The sequence below is a fragment of the Hordeum vulgare genome, chromosome 3H (assembly GCF_904849725.1).
Source record: "Hordeum vulgare subsp. vulgare chromosome 3H, MorexV3_pseudomolecules_assembly, whole genome shotgun sequence".
NCBI classification, from domain to species: domain Eukaryota; kingdom Viridiplantae; phylum Streptophyta; class Magnoliopsida; order Poales; family Poaceae; genus Hordeum; species Hordeum vulgare.
The window spans coordinates 431,049,137-431,074,315 of NC_058520.1; the positions used below are offsets into that span (position 1 = coordinate 431,049,137).

The following is a 25,179-nucleotide window of genomic DNA, read 5'->3' on the forward strand; positions in this document are numbered from 1 at the left end:
ATTTAACCGGCAACGCGTTTTCCATATTACCCTTCCTGGTCCTACCTTCTTTGACTTTCAGGTAAAACGGAGATATTACATAACCAGAGGAGAGGCAGAGGAGTATGAGAGGGAGGCAAAGGCTGCTCGTCTCCGTGGGTTAGCTATTCAGGCAGTGGCTGCAGCGCTCCCGTATAACCCCGATTATGATTTTGGGTTTCGCCAGGACCATCCTTGGGAGTAGACCAAGTTAGGCCAAAAGCCTAAGCTTGGGGGAGTACGTGTTCTTACCGACTTTACATTCTTGCTTATGCTTTCACTTTGTTCGTCGGTGTTCACACTTTGCCACTGTATCATCCATGCTAGTTTATTTTCTTTTTCTCGTTTTCTTTTCGTGTGTCTGTCTAGTTCGAGAAAACCCAAAAAGATTTTCTTTTCTTCTTTTGCTTGGTGGGAGATTTCCCGTGTAAGTAGTTTTATTTTTCTTTGGGTCAAGGTAGAAGATATTGGTTACAATGTTTAGTGGCTCTTGCATGCATACATGTTTAGTTTTCAAAGAGCAATATTACTTTGTCTTCTCCATTGTGTTTGCCTGCAGATTCCAGCTTAGTCCAATGCACGAGCACTCTTATTATTGTTCACATCATTCGGTCATGCAAGTGAAAGGCAATAATGACGATATATGATAAAGTGACTGAGCCTGGAAAAGTTGGTATGAACTCGATCTATTTTGTTTTTGTAAATATGACTAGCTCATCATGCCTGATTCAGCTTTGTTGTGAGAGAAACATGTTTGCAATGACAACTTAGAGATCATAGTTGCTTATGCCATGCTTACTTAGCTAGGAGCTTATAATGGTCTGTCTTGGTTGCCCACATGAATGTTGAGATGACTATGATGTAGTATGATAGGATGGTATCCTCCTTTGAATGTTTCAAGTGGCTTTACTTGGCACATGTTCACGCATGTAGTTGAAACAAAATCAAAAAATCCTCTATGATGTTCATATTCATGGTGATTTATGTCCTACTCATGCTTGCACTAAATGTTAGTCAATCTCAATGCATTTTGATGACTGTTGTCTCTCTCTAGTTGGTCGCTTTCCAGTCTTTTGCTAGCCTTCGCTTGTACTAAGCAGGAATACTGCTTGTGCATCCACCTCTCATAAACCCAAAGTTGTGCCATATGAGTCCACCATACCTACCTATGTGCGGTATTTACCTGCCGTTCCAAGTAAATTTGCATGTGCCACTCTCTAAACCTTCAAGAAATAATCTGTTTTGCATGCCCGAACCGCTCATGTGGTGACAGGGGGCTATTGGTATCTTCCATGCTAGGCGTGTTATCCTCGATATGTGTTTATTCACTATCATTCACGAGAAAGGGGCCGGTAATTGGAATTCCCAGTTCCATGCTCAAATCGAAAAGATAATTGCAAACAAAACTCCCCCAGGATTAATGTTGGTATGGACGGTACCCGAGGATTCGGCTAGCCGTGGACTGTGATTGATTGGTGGTTGGGGGAGTCAAAACTTTACTTTTCTGTTTGGGAACCGCCTATAGCATGTGTAGCGTGGAAGATGTTGAGAACTCTTAGTCATTGCGTTGACAATGAAAGCATGCCACCCAAAATTATTATCTCTGTTTTCAAAGCTTGAGCTCTGGCACCTCTACAAATCAATGCTTCCCTCTGCGAAGGGCCTGTCTATTTATGTTCATGTTGAGTCATCCTCCTCTTACAAAAGCACCAATTAGAGAGCACCTCTGTCATTTTTATGCTTTGCTTTTAACTGTGTTGAGTATGACTATGACTGGATCTTCATTGCCTTGAATTACAATGTTTAGTCAGCCCTTGGTCTTTGAAGGTGCTCTGCATTTATGTTTTGCGGTCTCAGAAAGAGCTAGCGAGATACCATCTATTCGTACTGAAGTGTTGACACTTGAGTCTTATTATTATCTGCTCGCTAGTTGATTATGCCATTGATATGAGTTTACCGTGAGACCTAGATGTCATTTGCTTATGTGGTTTGCTTGTGATCTTGCTGAAATTCTGGTTATGAGTTAGACATAGTTGCAACAACAAGATCAAATAGAGTTCGTCAATGTTTTTCTTTTGTCTCTTTCAGTTTGTCAACTGAATTGCTTGAGGACAAGCAAGGCTTTAAGCTTGGGGGAGTTGATACGTCTCCGTCGTATCTACTTTTCCGAACTCTTTTGCCCTTGTTTTGGACTCTAATTTGCATCATTTGAATGGAACAAACCCGGACTGACGTTGTTTTCAGCAGAATTGCCATGGTGTTGTTTTTGTGTAGAAATAAAAGTTCTCGGAATGTCGTGAAAATTTACAGAGATTTTTTCTGGAATAAAAGAAAAATACCTGTGCAAAGATCCACCGGAGGAGGTGGACCAGTGGGCCACAAGCCCACAGGCCGTGGCCACCCCCCTGGTCGCGCCGTGAGGGATTGTGGGGCCCATGTGGCTCCACCGCCACCAAACTCAGCTCTATATCTTCCGTCTCGCCCGGAAAAAAATCAGAGAGAAGGTTTCATCGCGTTTTGCGATACGGAGGCGCCGCCACATCCTGTTCTTCATCTGGAGGGCAGATCTAGAGTCCGTTTTGGGCTCCAGAGAGGGGAAGTCGTCGCCATCGTCATCATCAACCTTCCTCCATCGACAATTCCATGATGCTCTTCATCGTTCGTGAGTAATCTCATCGTAGGCTTGCTGGACGGTGATGAGTTGGATGAGATCTATCATGTAATCGAGTTAGTTTTTGACGGGGATTGGTCCCTAGTATCCACTATGTTCTAGATTGATGTTGCTACTACTTGGCTATGCTTAATGCTTGTCACTAGGGCCCGAATGTCATGATTTCAGATCTGAACCTATTATGTTGTCACCAATATATGTGTGTTTTAGATCCTATCTTGCTAGTTGTAGTCACCTACTATGTGTTATGACCCGGCAACCCCGGAGTGACAATAGCCGGAACCACTCCCGGAGATGACCATAGTATGAGGAGTTCATGTATTCACCGCGTGTTAATGCGTTGGTCCGGTTCTTTATTAAAAGGAGAACCTTAATATCTCGTAGTTTCCATTAGGACCCCGCTGCCACGGGAGGGATGGACAATAGATGTCATGCAAGTTCTTTTCCCTAAGCACGTATGACTACATACGGGATACATGCCTACATTAGATTGACGAACGGGAGCTAGTTACATATCTCTCCGTGTTATAGCTATTACATGATGAATCACATCCGTCACACTCATCCATCACCGATCCACTGCCTACGAGTCTTTTACTACTGGTCCTCGCTACATTACTTTGTCTAGGCTTGTCCCTTGCTACAAAAGGGATTGGGCCACTCTGTTGCTGCTGCTGTCACTTTGCTACTACTGTTGCTACTGTTGTTACTTTGCTGCTGCTGTTGCTGCTACTGCTGTTCCTTGATACTTTGTTGTTACTTGTTGCAAGATCATTTTTCATCAACGTTGTCGGGGAAGAATAGTTCTCCATCCACGGGCAACTTACTGGCGCCATTGATATACTCCCTCCTTTCCGGTTTATAGGGCTCATCTCAAAATTTTCAGATTTCCATTATATTAGGCTCATTTTGAGTCTAAGTGAGTTAAGGTGCTTTGAGTTTCACGCCATATTTAATCCATAGAGTTTAGAGAAAGGAGATGAGTGGCTATGCATGCGTCGTTTTCTACATCCACCATGCAAGTCCAATGAAAGGAAGAATGCTACATTTATTGCCTTGGAAATTGAATATGTGATAAATATTTCATTGGCTAGTTTAAACTAGTGTCATCCACTCACAATTCACCTTGATTGATGAGATTTCATATTTGAGCCTTATAAACCGGAAAGGAGGGAGTAACAGTTAGGAATAGTCTGCCTTGTCAACAGATCGTTTCTGGCACTGTTGTTATCATACCACTTTGCTACTGATACTTTGCTTGCAGACACTAATCTTTCAGGTGTGGTTGAATCTGACGAACTCAACTGCTAATACTTGAGAATATTCTTTCGCTTCCCTTGTGCGAACCAACAAATTTGAGTTGAATACTCTACCCTCGAAAACTATTGCGATCCCCTACAACTGTGGGTTATCAGTTCCATGCTATTATCTTGTCAAACTTTGGATGTTTTGTATGCATTTTATATCTTTTTTGGGACTAACTTATTAACTCGGTGCCAAGTGCCAGTTCCTGTTTTTTCCGTGTTTTTGACCCTTTTCAGAGGAGAATATTAAACAAATTCCAAACGGAATAAAACCTCCGAAAAGATTTTTCCGAAACAGAAGATATGGAGGGAGCTTGAGAACCAAGGCAGAGGGCACTAGGGGAGGCCACAAGCCCCCTAGCCGTGGCCTGGGGGGGGCCGCGCCTAGCAGGCTTGTGAGCCCCCTCTGGCTCCTCTGCCCTACTTCTTCCGCCTATAAATCCCTGAAAGATCTAAAACCACGGGAGGGAGCCACGAATATACTTTTCCGCCGCCGCAAGCTTCTGTCTCCGCAAGATCCCATCTGGGGCACGTTCTGGTGCCCTGCCGGAGGGGGGATTCGGACACGGAGGGCTTCTCCATCAACATCATTGCCTCTCCGATGATGCGTGAGTAGTTCACCATAGACCTTCGGGTCCATAGCTAGTAGCTAGATGGCTTCTTCTCTCTCTTGGATCTTCAATACAAAGTTCTCCATAATCTTCATGGAGATCTATCCAATGTAATCCTCTTTTGCGGTGTGTTTGTCGAGATCCGATGAATTGTGGATTTATGATCAGATTATCTATGAATCTTATTTGAGTTTCTTCTGATCTCTTATATGCATGATTTCATATCCTTGTATTTCTCTTCAAGTTGTGGGTTTCCGTTTGGCCAACTTGATCTACAGTTCTTGCAATGGGAGAAGTGCTTGGTTTTGGGTTCATACCGTGCGGTGACCTCACCAAGTGACATAAGGGGTAGCGAGGCAAGCATCGTGTTGTTGTCATCAAGGGTAAAAAGATGGGGTTTATATCTATTGCATGAATTTATCCCTCTACATCATGTCATCTTGCTTAAGGCGTTACTCTGTTTGTCATGAACTCAATACACTAGATGCATGCTGGATAGCGGTCGATGTGTGGAGTAATAGTAGTAGATGCAGAAAGTATCGGTCTACTTGTCTCGGACATGATACCTATATGTATGATCATTGCCTTAGAAATCGTCATGATTTTGCGCGGTTCTATCAATTGCTCGACAGTAATTCGTTCACCCACCGTAATATTTGTTATCATGAGAGAAGCCTCTAGTGAACACTATGGCCCCCGGGTCTACTTCACATCATATTTTCAGCCTTACACTTTTACTTTGTTGCACTTTCCGCCTTTAGATCTCACCTTGCAATCAATCGTAAAGGAATTGACAACCCCTTTGTAGCGTTGGGTGCAAGTTTGTTGTTTTTGCGCAGGTACTTTGGAGACTAGGCTTGATACTCCTACTGGATTGATACCTTGGTTCTCAAACTGAGGGAAATACTTATAGCTACTGTGCTGCATCACCCTTTCCTCTTCAAGGGAAAAACCAATGCAAGCTCAAGAGGTAGCAACTATGTGCAAGGTATAGGTTTGCCCTTGATAGGTTTTCTATTTCAGGATAGATTGTTGCACTATCAAGGGGGGGCTCTCAAGTGAGTAGCTTGATCGTATCGTTCGTTGAGAGCTCAAACCATTTGCATCCTTGCATCATCTTTCTTGGTTCTTGTTTGGTGGTTCTCTTTTTGAGTTGTAGAGCTTATGGTCTTATTTATGACAAGCTCGAGTTCATTGAAAATGGAGCCCATATGCATCTTCGATGATGTTTTCGATGTTGGAGATTTTTCCAGTTCTTCATTCATAGAGGTTTCACATCTCTATATCTATGGAATTTTCGCAGTTGAATTGCTCTCGTCGTCCTGAATCCAACAAGCTTGAGGTTTCTCAATTCGGAGCTCATTTGCAGAACTTATGGCAGTTTTGGTCTTACCTGTTTTTTTGATACGGTTGTACCGCTCATCCTAGCGGTTGTACCGCTCTCTCGTGTCATCCGGACTAACCACCACTCCAGGGGTGATACCATGGGGGTGCTGTCATTGAGTGGTCCCCAGCGGTTGTACCGCTGCCCCCGGGCGGTTGTATCGCCCACACATGGGTGACCCAGGGTGGTAGCCCTCGGCGATTGAACCGGCCCAGCACCGGGCTTCAACCGTACACAGTTCTGTTGAGCTCCGGATGTTGGGAGGCTGTGGACCGATTGTACCGCTATTTTATATAGCTCGGTACTACCGGTGTTCACCGCTTGGGACTTTGCCATGTCCAACTCTCGAGTTGAGCGGTTGCACCGTGGTGGAACCACCGGCCACGTTTCTCTTGTGGTCCGGTGGTTAGGCGGTTGTACCAGTCATGTCGGTTGTACCGCCCGCATCATCGGTTGTACCACTCGTGTGTAATTCTGCACATAACGTGCAGATTTGTGGGGGCCTATTTAAGGGGGTCTTCTTCCCCCAATGGTTCCCGAACTCTTGAGCTCGTATTTGCCCCCCATTATTGACCTTCTTTGAGCTTGGTAACTCTCAATACCTTCAATGATTCTTGCTAGTTCTTTAGGGAAAAGAGAGAGCGGATCTGGATTCACATCTTCACCAATCACTTTCTCCTCTTTGTGATTGGAACCCCTTCGATCTAGATCGTGAAGTTCTTCGTGTTCTTCTTCGTTCTTCCTCTCATTTTCTTCCATGACATTAGTTGTTGTGGAGGGATTTGGGAGAGAAGGACTTGGGCACTCCGTGTGCCCTTGCCATTTGCATTTGGTGCATAGGTTTGAGTTCTCCATAATGATACGTGGAAGTGAAGTTTGAGAAGGTTATTACTCTTGGGTGCTTGGTATCCTAATACTTGTTCTTCTAGGGTGCTTTGGCATCCTAGAAGCTTGGTGGTGCCTTGGAGCTCAATCATTGTGGTGTAAAGCTTCGGCCAAGCTTCGGGATCTCCAATTAGGTTGTGCAGATTGCCCCGAACATTTGAGGTTACCTCGAAGCCATATTCCATTGAGGTGAAGCTTCGTGGTGGTGTTGGGAGCCTCCAATTAAATTGTGTAGATTGCCCCAACCTTGTTTGTACGGGTTCGGTGACCGCCCTCAACGGTCCCTTAATGGAATCACAACATCTTGCATTGTGCGAGGGCGTGAGGAGATTACGGTGGCGCTAGTGGCATCCTGGGGAGCATTGTGCCTCCACACCGCTCTAAACGGAGTTTAGCATCCGCAAGGTTGTGAACTTCGGGATACATCATCGTCTCCGCGTGACTTGGTTATCTCTTACTCGAGCCCTTTACTTATGCACTTTACTTTGTGATAGCCATATTGTTTCTCGTTATATATCTTGCTATCACTTAGTTGTTTATCTTGCTTAGCATAAGTTGTTGATGCACATAGGTGAGTCTAGTTGTTTTAGGTTTTGTGTTTGACAAATTAAACGTTAGTTTTATTTCGCATGTGTTCAAGCCTAAACCGTAATTATTTTAAAGCGTCTATTCGCCCCCCCTCCCCTCTCTAGGCGACATCCATATCCTTTTAATGTGTATTAAGATATGAAGAAACTCGGTTTACAAAAAATTGTGCATAGACAAAACGACGTGAGAGAGATGTCATTCCACCACAAAAACTACCTAGAGGTTACCCTCCCACCATTCGTAACTGCTTAAAATTACACTCTTGCTAATCTCGGTCCATTGAAACTTGGTTAGATTTCGATCGATGTTATATTCAAGAGATCTTATATTGAGATCCATGTAAAAAAAGTTATCTATTCTTTTTTATATTTATTCCACTTGACTAACTAAGACCTAGCCACACATCATTAGGTTGATCGTAATGAGAGTATCATAAGCAATATCATGTATATCAACTAGGTTTATTTGATAATGTGACACGCCATTAAATAAGAAAGGATGTGGTATCATAATATGATACCATATCATATTAAATGGTGTACTATTTTGTGTTATACTCCCTCTGTACCATAATACTTGTTGTTGGGGAGAACTAGTCTAGTTCTCTCCAACAACAAGTATTTAGAAACGGAGGGAGTACATGATAATTAATAAAACAATATAGACACTAACTTATAGTACTATATATTACGGATATAGTACCATACACTAGTATCATATGAAAAATACTAGTATATGATATTTCCATTACGGACATCCTTAAAGTTATGTAAACCTTGTCGATGACCGTCCAATAGGAGTAGAGTGGTGCTCTCGAAGACCTGCCGGTTCCTCTCCACCCAAAAGAGTAAAGCATGCACATAATTACCGCGTTGAGCAGTTTTCAGAACATGATTTGTCATGAATTGGCCTCCTATGACAGGAGTAACCCGCGCACAACAGTTTGGATTGCGTTCGAAATGGACTTCGTTGTAAACCTGTCTGAGGCTGAGAGGCCTTCTTGAATAATGAAAATTTTATTTCCCCCGGAAAATTTTTTACCGCGTTCAGCCCCTTGCAAAGCTGCGGCATGGTCGACGAATTGCGGAAGATCTTGCCGTCGTGCTTGTTTCAAATTTTCCAAGTTAACATGATTATGGACGTGACCATCTTTCTTGGATGACTGGGATTTTGGGTGGCTCGGCAACTAATTCTTGACCGAATGCGGCGGTTGGGTGAAAATTGTGCAACCCACGATTAGAAAATAAATAGATCGTGCAACCCAAGCCACTCCCCAACTACGGAGAATCGTGAGACCAGTCCGAAAATCCAACCGGAGACTTCAAAGAAATGGAACCCGCCGGCCCACCAGCGCAGCCGCCGGCGCCGCACCCACTGGTGGCTCCGCTGTCGTTCCTGCTGGGCAAGTGGCGCGGGGAGGGCGAGGGGACCTTCCCCACCATCGCCCCGTTCCGCTACGGCGAGGAGATCCTCTTCTCCCACCACCCTTCCAAGGTACACCACCGTCTCCCGGCCGTATGCGTCCCTTCCGTCCGGGCAAAAACTTTGCCTTCGGTTTGCCCGATTCTTCGAGCTTCTCATGCCTTTGCCTGACTCGGCGTGGGTGCGCGCAGCCGGTGATCTCGTACACGCAGAGGACGTGGAAGACGGCGTCCGGCGACCCGATGCACGCCGAGAGTGGGTACTGGCGGCCCCGCCCCGACGGCTCCGTCGAGGTGGTCATTGCCCAGAGCACAGGCCTCACCGAGGTCCAGGTGTGTTCGTACTGACTGACTGCCCATTGAGTTCTTGCAAGCATAGTTCTGCCCGATGCTAGATTGGGTATTGTGTGCATTTGGGAGGCAGCTGCAAATGGCGACTATGTCTGCGTATTGCCTGTTGGTATTCGTTATGGTCCATCGCAATCCCAGTTTATAATTTGCACGGCAGGTTTCGCGTGTTCAGTTTAGTGTCTGCATACTGCAGTTATACTATTCATATCTGAAGATTTGAACTGAATACTGAACAACAATCTAGCATAGTTGCTTGCAACGGTATGATCCAAAAGTTATCAGCGACAATCCTAGCATAGTTGCTTGCAACATTCTGAACTGAGTACTAAATCAACGGCAATTAATATGGATCGGAGGGAGTAGTTATTATGTCGAAGGTTGTAAGAAAACTAACAAATATCATTCCGTGAGAGCCCACTTAATAGCAGATTATTAATTACTCCCTCCGTCCCATAATAATGGGATAGTGTCAAAAACGCTCTTATATTATGGGATGGAGGGAGTAATATTTTCACAAAACTATACCAACGTATATTTTAAATTTACATTTTTAAGATGAAATTGTAGTTTTGTGACTGAAATATCTGCTTGAAGTTAAAAGTGTATTTATGTTATAGTTTCGAATAAAAATAGTGTAGGCTTGTGATATTCACACTCTTTGCAAATTCGTTGCAGCAGGTGGTCTCTTTTCCCCCTTATTTTCGCTAAACTGTTAATTCAAATACCAAAAACTAGGTCTGGAGGCTTGCTGACAAATAATAAATATAGAAGGCAGATCGAAACAATAGTGATCCTCTTATATGAGTTGTTTCTAGGGCCAAGAGGTACTCGCAAGACCATAGCTCATAACTCACGCAGGCATTGTAGGAATTAGGTTTCATTGGACTGTGATTTATATCACTAAGCAAAAGAAGTTTTTTTGTGAGAACTAAATAAATTGTTGTGTTACTTTACTTATTTATATTTCTTTATTTTAGCTAAACTGTTATTTCATTATTTGTTGCCACAACTTTGCTTCTAAAATGCAGACAGGCTCATATGATACTGAAAAGAAAACAGTGACACTCCAAAGCGAACTTATTGGCAATGCATCAAAGGTACCTCTCATAGGACGATTGTATATGATGTCTCTTATTATTATCTATTTCGAGTATCTTTACTATACCACATTATGTTTTTACGGTCAATTTTGCTTCGGAGTAATGTTTTTTGTTTTTTCTTTCGACCTACCATGCGCTATTGTTTGTCCAAAGAGCTTAGGTACTTTGTTGTTAATTAATCTGACCATGAGTAGGATGGGATAGTGTATTTTGTTTTTCGCAAATCAGGATGGGATGTTGCTCACCTGTGCAGGTGATGACTCGCGATGTACTAAGCTTTTATCTCGTCTTCTAAGCTAATATTGGAATTTATATTTGCACCCCCAGATATCTATATTTAACAAGGGATAAATCCACCTGTAGAATTTCTTCTGCAGTTATCTCATTTGTTTAAAATTCAGAAACTATGACACTTGGATCTGCTTTTGTGTTCATGAATCGAAAACAGGAGGGTGTATCACCCTTCTTGCTGGTGGCACTTCATTGTATTGTTTATAATAGGTTCGCAACACTTAAGCTTTTGCAAATAAGTAGGAGGGGATATGACTCATCTTGCTGGTCATTCCATGTTGGAGTTGCTAAACTAGGAATGCCATCTTCAGGGTTAGTCTTGCAGCCTCCTAAGTTGCCTGAATTTCCTAAGCAATCTTGTGTAAAATTTTCAGGTGAAGCAGATCACAAGGGCTTTTCAGGTGGTGGACGGGGAGCTCTCGTACATCGTTCAGATGGCAACAATCACAAACAGTCTTCAGCCCCATTTGAAAGCCCTTCTCAAGAGGATCTGAGCAATCTCCTTGGGTGCGATCGCTATTGCAACATACTGTATCTAAGTTCTACTCCCTCGGTACCGAAATACAAGACGTTTTTGCTGTTCAGGTACAGAGGTAGTAGATTATTTGGGAAACCTAAAATTTAGCTAATAAGGAACTTCTGTGTATTATTGAGAACATGAAAATCTATCATTTGCGGGAATCTGAAGATTATTCAGGGCTTACAACATTCCGCATAAGCTTATGATATTTGTTTCTGGCCTTACGACGATGTGTGTTCAGTGAGAGGTGACGTTTTTGTTGACTACGAAGACATCTCTAACGATGTTGTGTCGGCTTAGTGAGATGCTATGAGTGTATGTCCCCAGCTCTCCCCGTAGAAGCCATGCTGTTAACGCTCGCCGGCCACTCACTCATGATGCCGCGCTCACCGCTAGGCCGCCCGTGCTCGCCAGCCACCCGCGCCGCCCTGCTCGTGCTCGGCCCTGTGCCCTCCGGGAACCCGCCTCCTCCTGTCGCCGGTTAGCTCACAACAATGGCCGGTTGCAGCAAAAACAGAGTAGCAGCTCACCATGGTCACCGTGGGAAACGCCGGTTCCAACAAAAACGCGGCCATCGTTCGCCAACGGTTGCAGCATCCCTCATCAAGCGATCCCAGCATCGCCTGTTGGGGCTCCTGTCGCCATCGAGTGGTTGACCTCCTTGATGGGGCGTTTCCTGCATCCTTGATGGGTAATTCTAGCATCGTCGTCCGCTGGTTGCAGCAATGCCATTGGTACCCACAGACTAATTCCAGCATCATATCGCTTCGCCGGTCCATGGTTGCAGCATCCCAAGCCCTACAGGTCGTCCCTCACAGTCACAGCTCCATCGCATCGCGCCCAACTCCGCTGGATAACGGTTGAAAATTCACGGCTCCAGCTCCCTCGTGGCCGGTTGTCGGCTTGCCGTGATGCACCATCCCTATGGTGCACAGGGCGTGGTGATGACCATCGCCGGTGCTCCTAGCCGGGAGGGGGAGTAGAAAAGGAGAGATACCCAGAGGGGACGAATATTTCTTTTCTATTTTTTCTTTATTTTAACAAGGAAAACACCGCAGCTCTCATTCATAACGGACTGCAATCTTTGTTCCCCCCCCCCCCTGTTGACCGTTTTTGGCCAGATTCATGCTATTCCTTCAAGCCGACGAGCCTCCCCTGTAAAGGTCTTGTTCGCCGGCCGTCATGAAGTCCCCCCTCCCCCCTTTCCCGTCAGCACGGTGAAGATCCCCTTCCTGTTCCTCACTTGCTTCTCCTCCGGCGAGCTTGCTGCCATCTCCCACACCACACCTCTCGATACCCTCCCCGACCAAACGGTGATGCAGACAGTGAGATGTTAGAATCTCTCATGACAGATGCTACAACCAGTAGGCAAATATGCTACAACCAGTAGGCAAATATGCTACAACCAACCTTTTTGTTTTGCTTCATTTTGGTTGCTGACAATACTGTTACAACCGTGCTAGTTAGAATCCCTCATGACAGATGCTACAACCAGTAGGCAAATATGCTGCAACCAACCTTTTTGTTTTGCTTCATTTTGGTTGCTGACAATACTGTTACAACCGTGCTAGTTTTTTGCTCACTACAACGATGAAAAATTGCTACATCCTTCAAGGGAGAGTCAATGGGCGGCTGGACACGCGATAGCCATGATAATGTTGGAACCAGCTTTGAGATTTGCTAAAGCTGCAACCATTGTCATGATGCAGCGTTTTTGCTTCAAAGCATTATTTGCTTCAACCGTCGCAGTTGAGCTGCATCCACGGACATAGTTGTTACCGGTGAAGAAGTGGATGCAAACCGAGGAAGGAAAGGCGCAGGGGCTAACCATTTTTTCTCCAGGAAGAACGTGTTCTTTCCCAGGACCCAGCAGCCGCATGGCTTAAGCAAACATTTGGATTGTATTTTGTTTTACATTTAGTATTCCCTCCGTTCCTAAATATAAGTCTTTTAAACGATTTTAATAGATGTCTACATACGGAGCAAAATGATTGAATGTACACTCTAAAGTATGTTTGTCTATATACATCGTATGTAGTTCATTAGTGAAATCTCTACAAAGACTTATATTTAGGAACGGAGGGAGTAAAAGATTTAACAGTATATAAAAAAAGAAATCAGACCTATTCCCCCTGTAATTTCAGAGGTTACTGTTTATCACAGGTGCTCCAAAACAGGAAGAGTATACACTTTCTCCTAGAATTCCATACGTTCGTACTCCCTCCGTCCTAAAATTCTTGTCTTAAATTTGTTTATATATGAATGTATCTAGTCAAGTTTTAGTATTTAGATACATCCATTTCTAAACAAATCTAAGACAAGAATTTTGAGACAGAGGGAGTATAATATATTTTCCAAAAGATTAGATTGGGGTTGGATGGAGAGGGTTATGAGACTGGGAGACAGGCGAAGGGAAGTAACAATGGCATCACAAATAGAAACAGGATGACATAAAGCATAACAGGCAACTGTAGGGACATGCCTCCAGGTTTCAAAGATCCTAAAATCAGAAGACAAAATTACTAACAGATATCCGTTGCTGAATAGCCAAAATACAGATATTTGAAGTCTTTAATTCCACTACAGAACTACTGAATTCCTCAAGATAACAGTAGTAGTGCGATCAAGCTTCGGTCTGCTCCCTCAAACGGCGGATGGTGCTCCTGACGGTGACCGCACTAGCCGTGCTGCACAGACAGACGTGTCACAAAATTAGCATAAAACAATATTAAAAATGAACAGATCATCTAGAAGGAGGCCACAGCAGATGCTTACTTCATGGTATAGGCACCACCAGCCTTGACCTTCCCACAGTCCTTGCATCCCCAAATTCCAACAGCTTTCCTCTTCACAGCAAACTGATTATGATACAAGTAGAAGGCTATGTTTTAGACCACTGAATGGAACTTTCAATATTTCTAATAAAACCTTTAGTTAATAGAAAACCAAATATATGCTACAGAATTACTGGATAATATAGACGATGTACCACTTACTAAATATAACTCCCTTTCATGTACTCAGATTGCTACAGTACAACATAGGCAATTCGTGGTTTAGGCAAGATGTACAATAAGATGGCATTTTTGTATGATGAAAGTACAATTACAATGGACAAAATAAAACCAAACTGGACACTTTTTGCTGCAAATAGAAGAGAAAACAGCTTAAACAACACAAGATACTGCAGGATAACTACATAACAAGGTTAGAGCAATTGACCACTAACACGGCAAAACTATCACTGGGCTAAAAACACATAGAAAGCAGCACAAAATACCACAGCAAGCATCAATAAATATGAAGCTGCACGGAAAGCTCCTCGCTAGTTAGTGTACAGTACTACCCCAACAAACAATAACAATAACAGTTCATTGTATATACTCCATCTGTTCAATTGTACAAGACGTTTTAGACATTCAGACACTGCCTAAATCAGTGCAAAGCAAGCTGTCTGAAATGTCTTGTCAAAACGAACGGAGGGAGTAGTAGATAGCATTCACACAATGCACTGTATGATCAAGTAGGTGACAGAAGACATACCTTCCCGCAGAATTCACAGAAGTACTTGGAGTGCTGAGACACCTCCATCTTCTTGATCTGCTTACGCAGACTGGCACCATACCTGGTTCCTATAACATTGCAAGGGCTAATTTCAGAAAATAGCAGAACCACATGAACAGGGAAAAGAGTCAAATGTTACAAGCGCATACCATACTTCCCGACGATTCCAGCCTTCTTGGTGCGCTTCGTCTGAATAGACATAACAAAACAACAAATTACCAAGCAGCATAATAAAATGATCATAATACAATCAGTGAAGCAATTGCTAATGCATATTGAAGATTTATTAACTAAAGTGGCTGTGGAAAGCTTAAGTTCGACCAAACCAAAATGGTACATTAGATAAACAAAAAGCTCTGATATTACGTCCAGTCTGCACTCAACCACTTGAGCAGATGGCTCTTTTCTACTACCTTGCAAGCCACAAGCCCCCACAACACCATGTCAATGCAGTTGGTGTACACTATGGGACTGGTTGAGAACCTGGGAAGTATCCTAAATACACCAGGATCTAAGCGAATTGTAGAACACACCGATTGGCCCAGAGGAAGTTTGCATACAAAAACGCAAAGCATAACTGCGGGCTAGCACAAGTGGTGCAACGGTAAGCTCGAGAGAGCTCAACGTATGAGTAACACACAATCCAACTGCTGCGCCATGATTTCGCACCTAGAAACCCTACGATCTAGCAGGATGGATCCTAAGAAACGCCGCATCCAAGAGCGAAACGCTTTTCACTACCGCCATAGGTTGCGCATGGAAAGGAAGTACGGGAGGAACGTACCATCTCGGCGGCGAGTAGCAGGAGGCGGCTGCTGCGGCGTAGACGGGGAGATGGCGGCGCGCGTGCGAGGGCTCGGGCAAGGGGCGCTAGAGAGAGCTTATATACCGGAGGCTAGGGTTTCCGTGGAAGTGGGCCTTCAACGGTTGGGCTATTACATGTGGGCTGGATAAAGTGCACATATATGTGGGCTTATCACTCCTACACATAGTGTGTATTGCCTTAAAAAATAAACCTCCACATAGTAGCACACACTACGCGTGTGACGACGGATCATCCTTTGATCGGGGTCATCGAACGGTCCGACCCCTTCCTAGCCATCACAACAGATCTCTTGTTGTACAAACATTTGCAACAGAGGTTTTATTACAAAAAATTTTGAACTTTTTAAAAACATGAGTTTCGTTGCGGAAAGATTTTGCAACACAAATGATGTTGTAAAAAAAGTATTTTAACTTTTTGTTAGCATGGCTGTCATTGCGAAAAGACTTCTACAACACATATGGCGTTGTAGATATTTTTGTCTTAATTTTTTTGCAACATGTGTGTTGTTGCAGAAGGACTTCTACAACACAGATAATGTTACAGAAAAACTGTAAGTGACACAAGCACACACGTTAGTTGTGGACGTCCTTGCTAATTGTGCGTCGGCTCATCAATCTCGCATGTGATGGTTGCGCATGCGACGAAAGTGAACGTGCGATCGGTTGGCTCACTTTAGTCTTTTCCCGTTTATGAAGCTGCCTAGAGATCGTACGGGCGTCCAAACGAGCAGTTGTGGTCGTATGCAAGGCCGTCATCAATTCTGGATTCTGGGAGCTCTTTTGTATTTTGGTCGCCATATCTTCATATGAACTCCAATTTTAACGTTTTGGGGCTCGTTGGATTGCTAGAGAAAAGCCTGGTGCGTTTGTGTCCTTCGATATTCAATTTGGACACTTTATTGAATGTCAAATCATCAAATAGCCCAGAGGGCCTTTCATCTCGTGGCTTGAACTTGTCCGTTTTGACTCCCAACTTGATTCTTTTGATGTGCCAAGTTATAAGTGCATCTATTGCCAGAGCGCACAATTGACTTCCAAGACATTGAGCTCCACCCAAACCTTTCCTATCATGAGCATCGAGTTGCCATTCTCGAAGAGACCGAGCGCAAGACTCGCAACAAGTCTATCAAATTCCTCGAAGTGAAATGGTGACACCATTTTGATAAAGAAGCCACTTGGAAATGTGAGGACCTTCTCCGTTTCGAATATCCTGAGTTCTTTGAATCCTAGATCTCGGGTCGAGATCCTCTTATAATGTGGGAGAGTTGTAACACCCCAAGTGCATTTCCTTGCCACCTTTGTAATATATTCCATGTATGACCTCCATGTTTGTCCTCATGTGTGTTGGATTAATAAAATTGCTTCATGACATTCAGCATGACATCATGGCATCATCACTATAATTATTTGTTGCATCATAAGCTTGTGTGCTTGTTGTGGTGTGGGTGCATGTGTGGAGAGGTGTGTTTGCAAGTGAGTTTGTGGTGTGGATCATCTCCCAAACCCTTTTACCAAAACCATGCCTAAAAACCCCTTTTAATTCCAATACCATGAGATGTGGTGATTTTACTTACCCTAATCAATTTAATAAAATGTTTCACTTCCACCTAATAATCTGTAAGGAAATTTAAAATGGCTCTCAACCATGTTGTGCTATTTTTTTCTTTTGTGTCTTTTGCTAAAACAGATTCCAATATTAAATATGTGTTATTTATTTGTTGCTCAAAAATGCCCAAAACATTCTTATTAGTTGGAGCTCATTTTTGTGAGTGCCAACCTATTTTTCTTTCTTAGTAATGCTCTTTCAAACTACCTTGGTTAATTATTTTGTCTGCTACTTATTTTTAAAAGGAAAACCTTTTATTCTTTTCGGTGAGGGAGAGCTGAGCGTAGCCGGCCTATTCCCAGCCGCAACCCACCTGGGCCCTCCCTCCTTCACGACCCAGCTATCAGTGCATATTAGCACCAGCCCAGCAATGGCTGCAACACAGCAAGCCCTAACGCGCTCGCCCGCGCGCTTTCGAGCATGGACGCCCGCACGCTTTCCAGCATGGACGCCCGCGTTGGCCCACCTGAAGCGACCCTCTCCCGTGTTTTTCTTCCTCCTAAAGCCCCCTCTCGCCTCTTTGTAAAGCGAGCTCCGGCGTTGCACATGGTCTGTGTGCCCACGCGCGTTGTCTGTGCCTCCTATAAAGGTAGGGCCTCGCCCTAGGATTCCATTCTTCCCTCTCTCCTCCTCATGCGCGGTTGCCAGCTAAGTAGCCACCATAGTCATCGTCGCCATGGCCACAGAGGAACTCAGCTCCTCTCTGGCATGATCATCGCCACCACATCCTCCCCATGGGCTAGCACGAGGGCCTCGTCGTCCTTGTTGCCCCCGTCGTCCCCGATGTCCTCGCTCGCGCGCAAGGAATGAAGGAGTCGTCGTCGAGCCCTTCTTCCCCTGCGTCGGACCCGAGCTCGCCGTAGAACCGCATCCCCATCGTCATTCCCATCGTCGTCGTCGAAGCTGGGTGAGAAACCGTGACCCCGTCCCTCTCTTTGAGCATTTCAATGTGTTGGACGCCTCCCCTTAGCGTAGCTCCGTCGGTGGCTATCATACCCGTGCGATCCGCTAGCGCCGCCGCATATTGTTCCCCCTTCGTGCATCGCAGCTTCGATTGAGGTCCAAAATGGATCCCCATCGTGTTCTGCGTCCCCGCAGCCACACGTGCGCCCCGATGATCGTCGGAGGCCTCGCCGGTGTCGGGCCTTGCCTCTCTGCTGGAGAGCAGAGTAAATGCACAACCTTTTGAGGGTCAATTCGAGTGGCGCCTCTCTTCTAGCAGATATCGTGCCCTAGCCCATTGATTGTGCCCACTGGCTTTTTCCGGGGAGACCCTGGTTCGACCCGTGCTCGCGCCGTGTAAAAAATCCCCCCTTTTTCCCCTGCGTGTTGGGCTCTGACAGTGGGCCCTGGGCCCACATGTCATCCACAGGGGGTCCTAGTGTCTATGCGAGTGGGTCCCCCCATGTGATTGTATTTTTTTTGTTTTTTTGTTGTTGTTTAATCTATGTTTGTGCTATTTCCATTGTTGGAAAAGTCTGAATCTAGACATGGCCAAATCTGGCAGCTGCCATTTGTGGCAAGTTATAACTTATAACTTCTATGTAGTTTTTGTGTGATGTTTTGCGTGTGATTTCTCTACAGTAACATAGGAGCATGACATATGATTTTGGGGTAGAAAAATCCCGAGATTCCAGTGGTGCCATTAGTTTGGCCATTGGAGCAACATTGTGAAAAGTCATTCTGTGTTAAGGAGTCGTTTTGTTATTTTTGCATGAATTAATCCTTGCACTATTTGGTAAACTTGTCAACATGAATGTGGTAGTGTTTTGAGGGCACTAGTCCCTGGTAATTATGTTTGTCATGATAAGCTTATGGAATTGTGGGTTTCTTGTTGTCAACATGCCAAGATAATATCATTGTTTTCATATGCTCAAATATTTCTAAGTGTTGAACCTGTTATTTTCTTGCCATGTTGTCTTGATGATTTCCAAGAGTCTGTTGATCCTTGTGGTTGGTCCAATTCCATGAGTGATAATGCTTGTTGCCCTGTGTCAAATGGTGCCATCACCTTGCAAAATAGGTTTTGCATCTTAGTTATTATCCCAATCAAATATGTTATGATGTTGTAAATTGTTGTGATTCCCCTTTGTGATATTTGACTAAGTCTGTGAAAGTGCTCTTATTATCATGCCATGTTTAGAGGATGCTACCATGAATTATGTGTAGTTTGAGCTCATGCTTAGTGGGAGTGATTTGTAGCACTTGTTGCCCTTTATCATCCTGTTAAATTTCATGCCATGAAATTTGTAAAGAGTAGAGTTTTATTGCTGCCAACTTGCCATTAGGTTAAAACTGCTAGTGCAAATTGAGATTTTCACTAAGTCCTAATCTCTGATGTTTATTGCCATGTTGGGAGCTTGGTTGCCAACAATCTATGAACATATCCACGTCATTGTTAGCTAGGGATTTTTGTGCTCTTTGATAGCTTCATATTCGTGTCTTGGTTGAACTTTTTGAGTGGTTGTATCTACTAGTTTTCACATGAACAAAGTGGTATGTTGTTGTTTGTGGACAGATTGGTTGCTAAGTTGTTTCGTGCCTTGTGTGTGTTGTGGTCCTTTGTTTTGCATGATATTTGGGACTATTGCACCTAGAATTTCATGCCCAATCTAGTGGCATACCTGGAGTGCCAAGAAATTGCCCATAGCTCTCTCTCAAATGTTGTTTAGTCATTCTTGCCTTCCGTATCATGTTTTGTGAATTCCGAGAGATCTGTAGCCCGGTTTGCGTCATTCCTTATATTTTTTGCATCATTTTTTCATAACGCATCCATTTCTGCCATGTTCATGCATGCCCAGATAAATAAACTTGAGGTTCTGTCCGGAATGCTAAACAACTTAATAAATGCATGAGAAAGATGTCAGTCTTGCGAGTACTTTGGATGAGTACTCACTGTTGCTTTGCTCCCTTTTCCCCTTGATATAATTGTCGTGTCCACATGATGGAGCCCATGATATGGCGTACCGCCGACGACTACTACCCCGACGGTGCCTACTACTACGTGGGGGGGGGGCGTTGATGACCACGAGTAGTCCAGGAGATTCCCGGGCGGGAGGCCTCGCCTCTTTCGATCTATGTATCTTTTGCTCTAGCCTTCTCCAAGGCATTAACTTTCTTCTATGTGTGTACTCAGATATTATTTGCTTCCGCTGAATCGTGTGTTTCCCGAGCTTATGTATTTGAGCCCTCCAGGCCCCTGGCTTGTAATATGAAGCTTGTATGACTTTTATTTGTGTCTAGAGTCGTGTTGTGATATATTCTCGTGAGTCCCTAATCTTGGTCGTACGCATTGCGTGTATGATTAGCGTACGATCAAAATAGGGGGTGTCACATCTGGTCTCTCAAGAAATTGTTCTTGCCGAGGAGCTAGGATTTCACCAGTGTAAATTGCCTACAAGAGAGGAACATGATAGATCTGAGGATTTTCATGGTTCAAAAATTCCCACCATTGTTGTGCTTTGCGCCAGCTGTCCCCAAAACCTTATCACATAACGATCATATCATTAGGGGGCATTTATGTCATATCATATTGGGATTGCTCCCTCGCTATAAATAGTCGCCCCCTACAACCACTAGTTGGTTGGCTGCTCCGAGAAAGATCTTGACACTTGTCATTGTATAGCATCCCATCCTTGAGGACTTTGAGAGAAAATCATCAACGGGGGAAAAACCCAAACTCCCAAAGCTAAACCAAAACCCAAAGTGATTGAGCACCATTGAACAGATTGTTCGTATGTGGAAATGATGATGAGTAGATGGATATACTTCCCGCCCCTCGTTGATTACCCCAAGTGGAAGGTGGAGATGTAGTCACCAGCAGATTTCCCTTACACGAGGACTGTAAGGTTTATCGAACCAGGAGGACTCCTATGCTCTACAAGTAGGTGTCTTCCACCCTGGTGCTAGCAGAAGACGTGGACCTGCACACACAACAAATAACTTTGCTCCCAACGAGTATAGAGAGGTTGTCAATCTCTCCGACCTTGTAGTTTGCAAAGGATCAACACACAAGCGGAAAAGTAAGAGTGATTGCAACGGAAAAGTAAATGAAAGCGATAAATGATGGAGGTGTAAACAATGACGGTGATATGAACCGGATTCATATGATGTTCACTAGTGATGTCTCTCTCCCAAAAGACGATAAACAACTATGCTAGGGTAAACAAATCACAGTTGGGCAATTGACAGAATTATGATCGCACCGCAATGCTAATTATGCTACTTGATAGTTAGAGGTTCAATAGTAATGGGAAGTATGCCAAGACAAGTAGACCGTTTATTCATCAACATCTACCTACTAATCATCCACCTTGAGATATCTATCCAGAACATCTCTCCGGTATTAAGTTGCGAGCCCCACCCAAAGTGTAAACTCAAAGCAACAGACAACTGCATTAACGAACTATGCGTAAGGTAAACAATCCTTGCAATCGTGGTCACAAGCACCGTTGTTTTCTCCCTAGTGGCAACAGCACATCCCCTAGTCTCATGTTTCTGTCAGTCAAGCTAGACATCGAGGGGCATGAACCCATAAACATGCATAACACTCCCTCTTGGAGTTACAATCTACTACTCGGCCAAAGCAATAAATAACAACGAAGAACATGCATGAATCACTAAGGAACATAATATAAAAGGATAATCAAATATATAACTCACAACAATCTGAACATAATCTCATAATCCATTGGATCCCAACAAGCCGAGCATAGCAATAGCAAGAGAATTAAATAGATGCATGGATCATGTAGGACAGCTCACAAGGACTAACCATTGAAGCACAAGATTGGAGAGAAGACATCACATAGCTACTGGTCATGGACTCATGGTCCAAGGAGGACTACTCACGACATGTCCGGGAAGCGTCCACGACGGTGGAGAAGCTCCCAGAGGTCAATCTTCCCTCTGGTAGGGTGCCGGGAAGAGGTCTCCTAACGCTCCCGATCTCAGAAGCGATGCGGCGGCGGAACGATGGAGAAATTCGCGATTCCAGAAGTTCTAGAAGGGTTTCCTCTCGGGACTGTGAATATAGTCCAAAAGGAGGGCACCGGAAGAGGTGAGGCCCACCCAGGCGGCCTCTTGGCGCGGCCTAGGGTCTGGCCGCGCCAGCAGGTCGCCTGGGCAACCCCTGGCTCCCCTCTGGCCCATCTTCGGTGATCTGGAAGCTTCTGTTTCGCTGATTTTTTATATATATTTTTTGGCATTTTTTGGGCTTCGGAAAAATGGGTTAAAGCCCCCGCAAAATAGACATCCGCACACGGAAACTGGCACTGGGTGCGCTGAGTTAGTAGGTTAGTCCAAATATGTGTAAAAATGATATAAAAGTGTAGCAAAACATAAAACAATGTCACCCAAAAGATCATGGAACAAGGAGAAATTATAGATGCGTTTGGGACGTATCAACATCCCCAAGCTTAATTTCTGCTCGTCCTCGAGTAGAGAAATGATAACACAATAATTTTTGTGGTGACATGTTAACACACATATAATAACTTCAAAGTAAAGCAAGTGAGATATGCAATTCAAGTCAAGACAATAACAAGCAAGAGTCTATATCTATTATTGAGTTTAGCAAAGTAAGAACATAAAGGTGCAAGAGCTCTCGCTGTCCATGACTCGAATGTCTCCAAATGGTGTTTGCGTGCAAGAAGTGGGAGATGGGTTGAGATCATAAAATATATTTTTAATTGAGAACTCAATCTACTAAAATTTCACACTTGGTCTCCTTCGGAATCTTATTTTGACTCATCCCCAGACCACTAGTCAGGCACAAGTCAAAATGATCCTCTCCCTTTCAATTTTGAGCACTCATGCAATGGATGAGCGTAAGCAAGATATGTTGGCACTTAGGATGGCAAATAGAATAATGATGGGGAAGGAAGACAAAAAGGTGTGAAAGGCTCACATCAGTGAGGACAACCATAGGCGAGAGAAAGCCAAATGATAGATATGATGCGAGTAGGGATTGCCATGTAACAGATGCACATATGAGCTAAGGTAAGCTCTCCAATGGAACTAGTGGGGGTGCATCCAACTTGTTTGCTCATGAAGACCTAGAGCTCATTTGAGGAGGCTCATCATTGGAATATGCAAACCAAGTTCTATAGTGTAAGGGTCCCCACATAGTTATGCATGAATGATAATCTCTATGTAGTACCAATATAACAATGGAGTACGAGTGTGGATCTTTCAAAAGGAATAGTAGTGTTGCCCCCTTCTCTCTTTTTATTTCTTTTCTTGTGGCCTCTTTGGCTCTTTCTTTTATCTCTCATTTGTCTTCTTTGGGATCTTTTGTTTGTCCTCTTTGGGGTCTTTTCCTCTCGTAAGGGCAACACTCTATGTTTTACATGAATAAAAAGAAAAATCATTACACTTTATAAGAAGTACTCAACATAAAGACAAGTGAAAACCATCATGATGTATGCAAATGTATGTTTGTGCCAGTGTAGCAGGATATGCAATGATACTAGCGCGTCATGTAGCAATAATTGGAGCAAGGCCCAACTATCATGCGGCTCTATTATCAAGCAAAAGCATGTATGACATGAAGATCAAGTCATGAGATGGTGGATGTTGCATGATAATGTATCTCGAAAAGGCTATGGAAATGCCTTAATAGGTAGGTATGGTGGTTGTTTTGAGGAAAGATATAACGAGGCTTATATATGACAAAGCGTATCATGTCATGGGTTTGGATGCACCGGCGGAGTTTGCACCAACTCTCTATGTGAGAAAGGGCAATGCACGGTACCGAAGAGGCTAGCAAAATATGGATGGTGGAAGTGCCAACAATCGAATACTCACATTAGTCCAAAGAACTCATACACTTATTATCGGTAACTCTCTATCTAGTTAGGAAATTCACAAAGAGACAAGTACCCCGAGGAGGAGTGTTTGGGGGTTTGGTTATCCTTGCGCATCCTCAACTCATGGTAACGTGAGGGTACTCTATATATTGCAACCCCTCCAGAGGTTAGCGATCAATTTAGTAGCTAGAGTTCTCAACTAATTTTAGATTTTGAAAACACACGGATTTACCAAAATACGACACCTATCACTAATAGGCTCAAGCTCTTGGCACCAATAGTCCAAACATCACTCAAATCAATACCTCAAAACTATTGCAAGCTACTACTATACTTAAATAGCAACCTTAGGTACCTACTCATGCAAGACACACAACTCAGTGCAACGAGCCAACTGTTTAAACAAGATAAGCATGATAACTCAAGAGAGTTACAAAAATCAACCTAAATAAAATCTCTTAAAAAGATAAGCATGAAAACTAAGAGCTAAACATGACAATAGCTACGAAAAGATGAAGAACACAAAAAAGATAAGCATGAAAACCTATGTTGTGTTCTAGAGTGGAATGGAGTGTGTCTCTCTCCCAAACAAGGTAGGCTAGGTTCCGAATTGTTATGAACATCAAGCAAAACTAAAACAGACTAAAAAGCAAATAGCGGGACGCTCCAAGCATAGCACATATCATATGAAGTGATAAAAATATAGCATGGAGATGGACGAACTCATGATTGTTGATAGAGAAGGGGATGCACGGGGCATCCCCAAGCTTAGACACTTGAGTATCCTTGAATATTTATTGGGGTGCATGGGGGCATCCCCAAGCTTGAGCGCTTGACACTCCTGTATCTTCTTTCATCATCTCCCATCGCATACTTGAAAACTCCCTTCATACGGAAGTCATCATAAGCTGATTAGAATGGTTAGTACCTTTAATAAAATAATTCATTACCTGCTGGAAATAAAGATTTTCATGAAAAGCTACTGCTTCTCATGGTTTCCAAAAGTTTTTTGCAAATAAAAACCAAGCTTGGGATTCGCAAAACAATGGAAACGCAAAACATGGCAGAATATGTGAAAAACAGAACAACAGGTAGTAAATAATTTATTCAGGGCACTTCTGCAACTCAAATAAAAAACTCAGAACATATGCGAGAAAAGAAATTATATAGAGCATGATGTAAAAAACATTCAGATCAAAAAGAAGATCTGGTGATTTTTGGCGATTTTTTT

General features: G+C 43.6%; 2 protein-coding genes across 3 annotated transcripts; one reads left to right on the forward strand and one right to left on the reverse strand.

The window, feature by feature from the left end:
* Positions 1-8,726: 8,726 nt before the first annotated feature.
* LOC123444108 (UPF0678 fatty acid-binding protein-like protein At1g79260) lies at positions 8,727-11,368 on the forward strand. The gene is made up of 4 exons (XM_045120723.1): positions 8,727-8,955; positions 9,075-9,215; positions 10,262-10,330; positions 10,999-11,368. The coding sequence occupies exons 1-4, from the start codon at positions 8,791-8,793 to the stop codon at positions 11,116-11,118; spliced, it is 495 nt and encodes a 164-aa protein (XP_044976658.1). The 5' UTR covers positions 8,727-8,790; the 3' UTR covers positions 11,119-11,368.
* Positions 11,369-13,556: 2,188 nt separating this feature from the next.
* On the reverse strand, positions 13,557-15,609 carry LOC123444109 (60S ribosomal protein L37a-1). Of its 2 annotated transcripts, XM_045120725.1 has the most exons (5): positions 15,493-15,609; positions 14,858-14,897; positions 14,688-14,776; positions 13,920-14,002; positions 13,557-13,831 (listed from the first exon to the last, which is right to left on the reverse strand). In XM_045120725.1, the coding sequence occupies exons 1-5, from the start codon at positions 15,493-15,495 to the stop codon at positions 13,768-13,770; spliced, it is 279 nt and encodes a 92-aa protein (XP_044976660.1). In that variant the 5' UTR covers positions 15,496-15,609; the 3' UTR covers positions 13,557-13,767. The 2 variants fall into 2 exon arrangements, with proteins under 2 accessions (XP_044976660.1, XP_044976659.1); XM_045120724.1 differs by lacking the exon at positions 15,493-15,609 and having other exon boundaries at positions 14,858-14,924.
* Between the last annotated feature and the right edge of the window lie 9,570 nt (positions 15,610-25,179).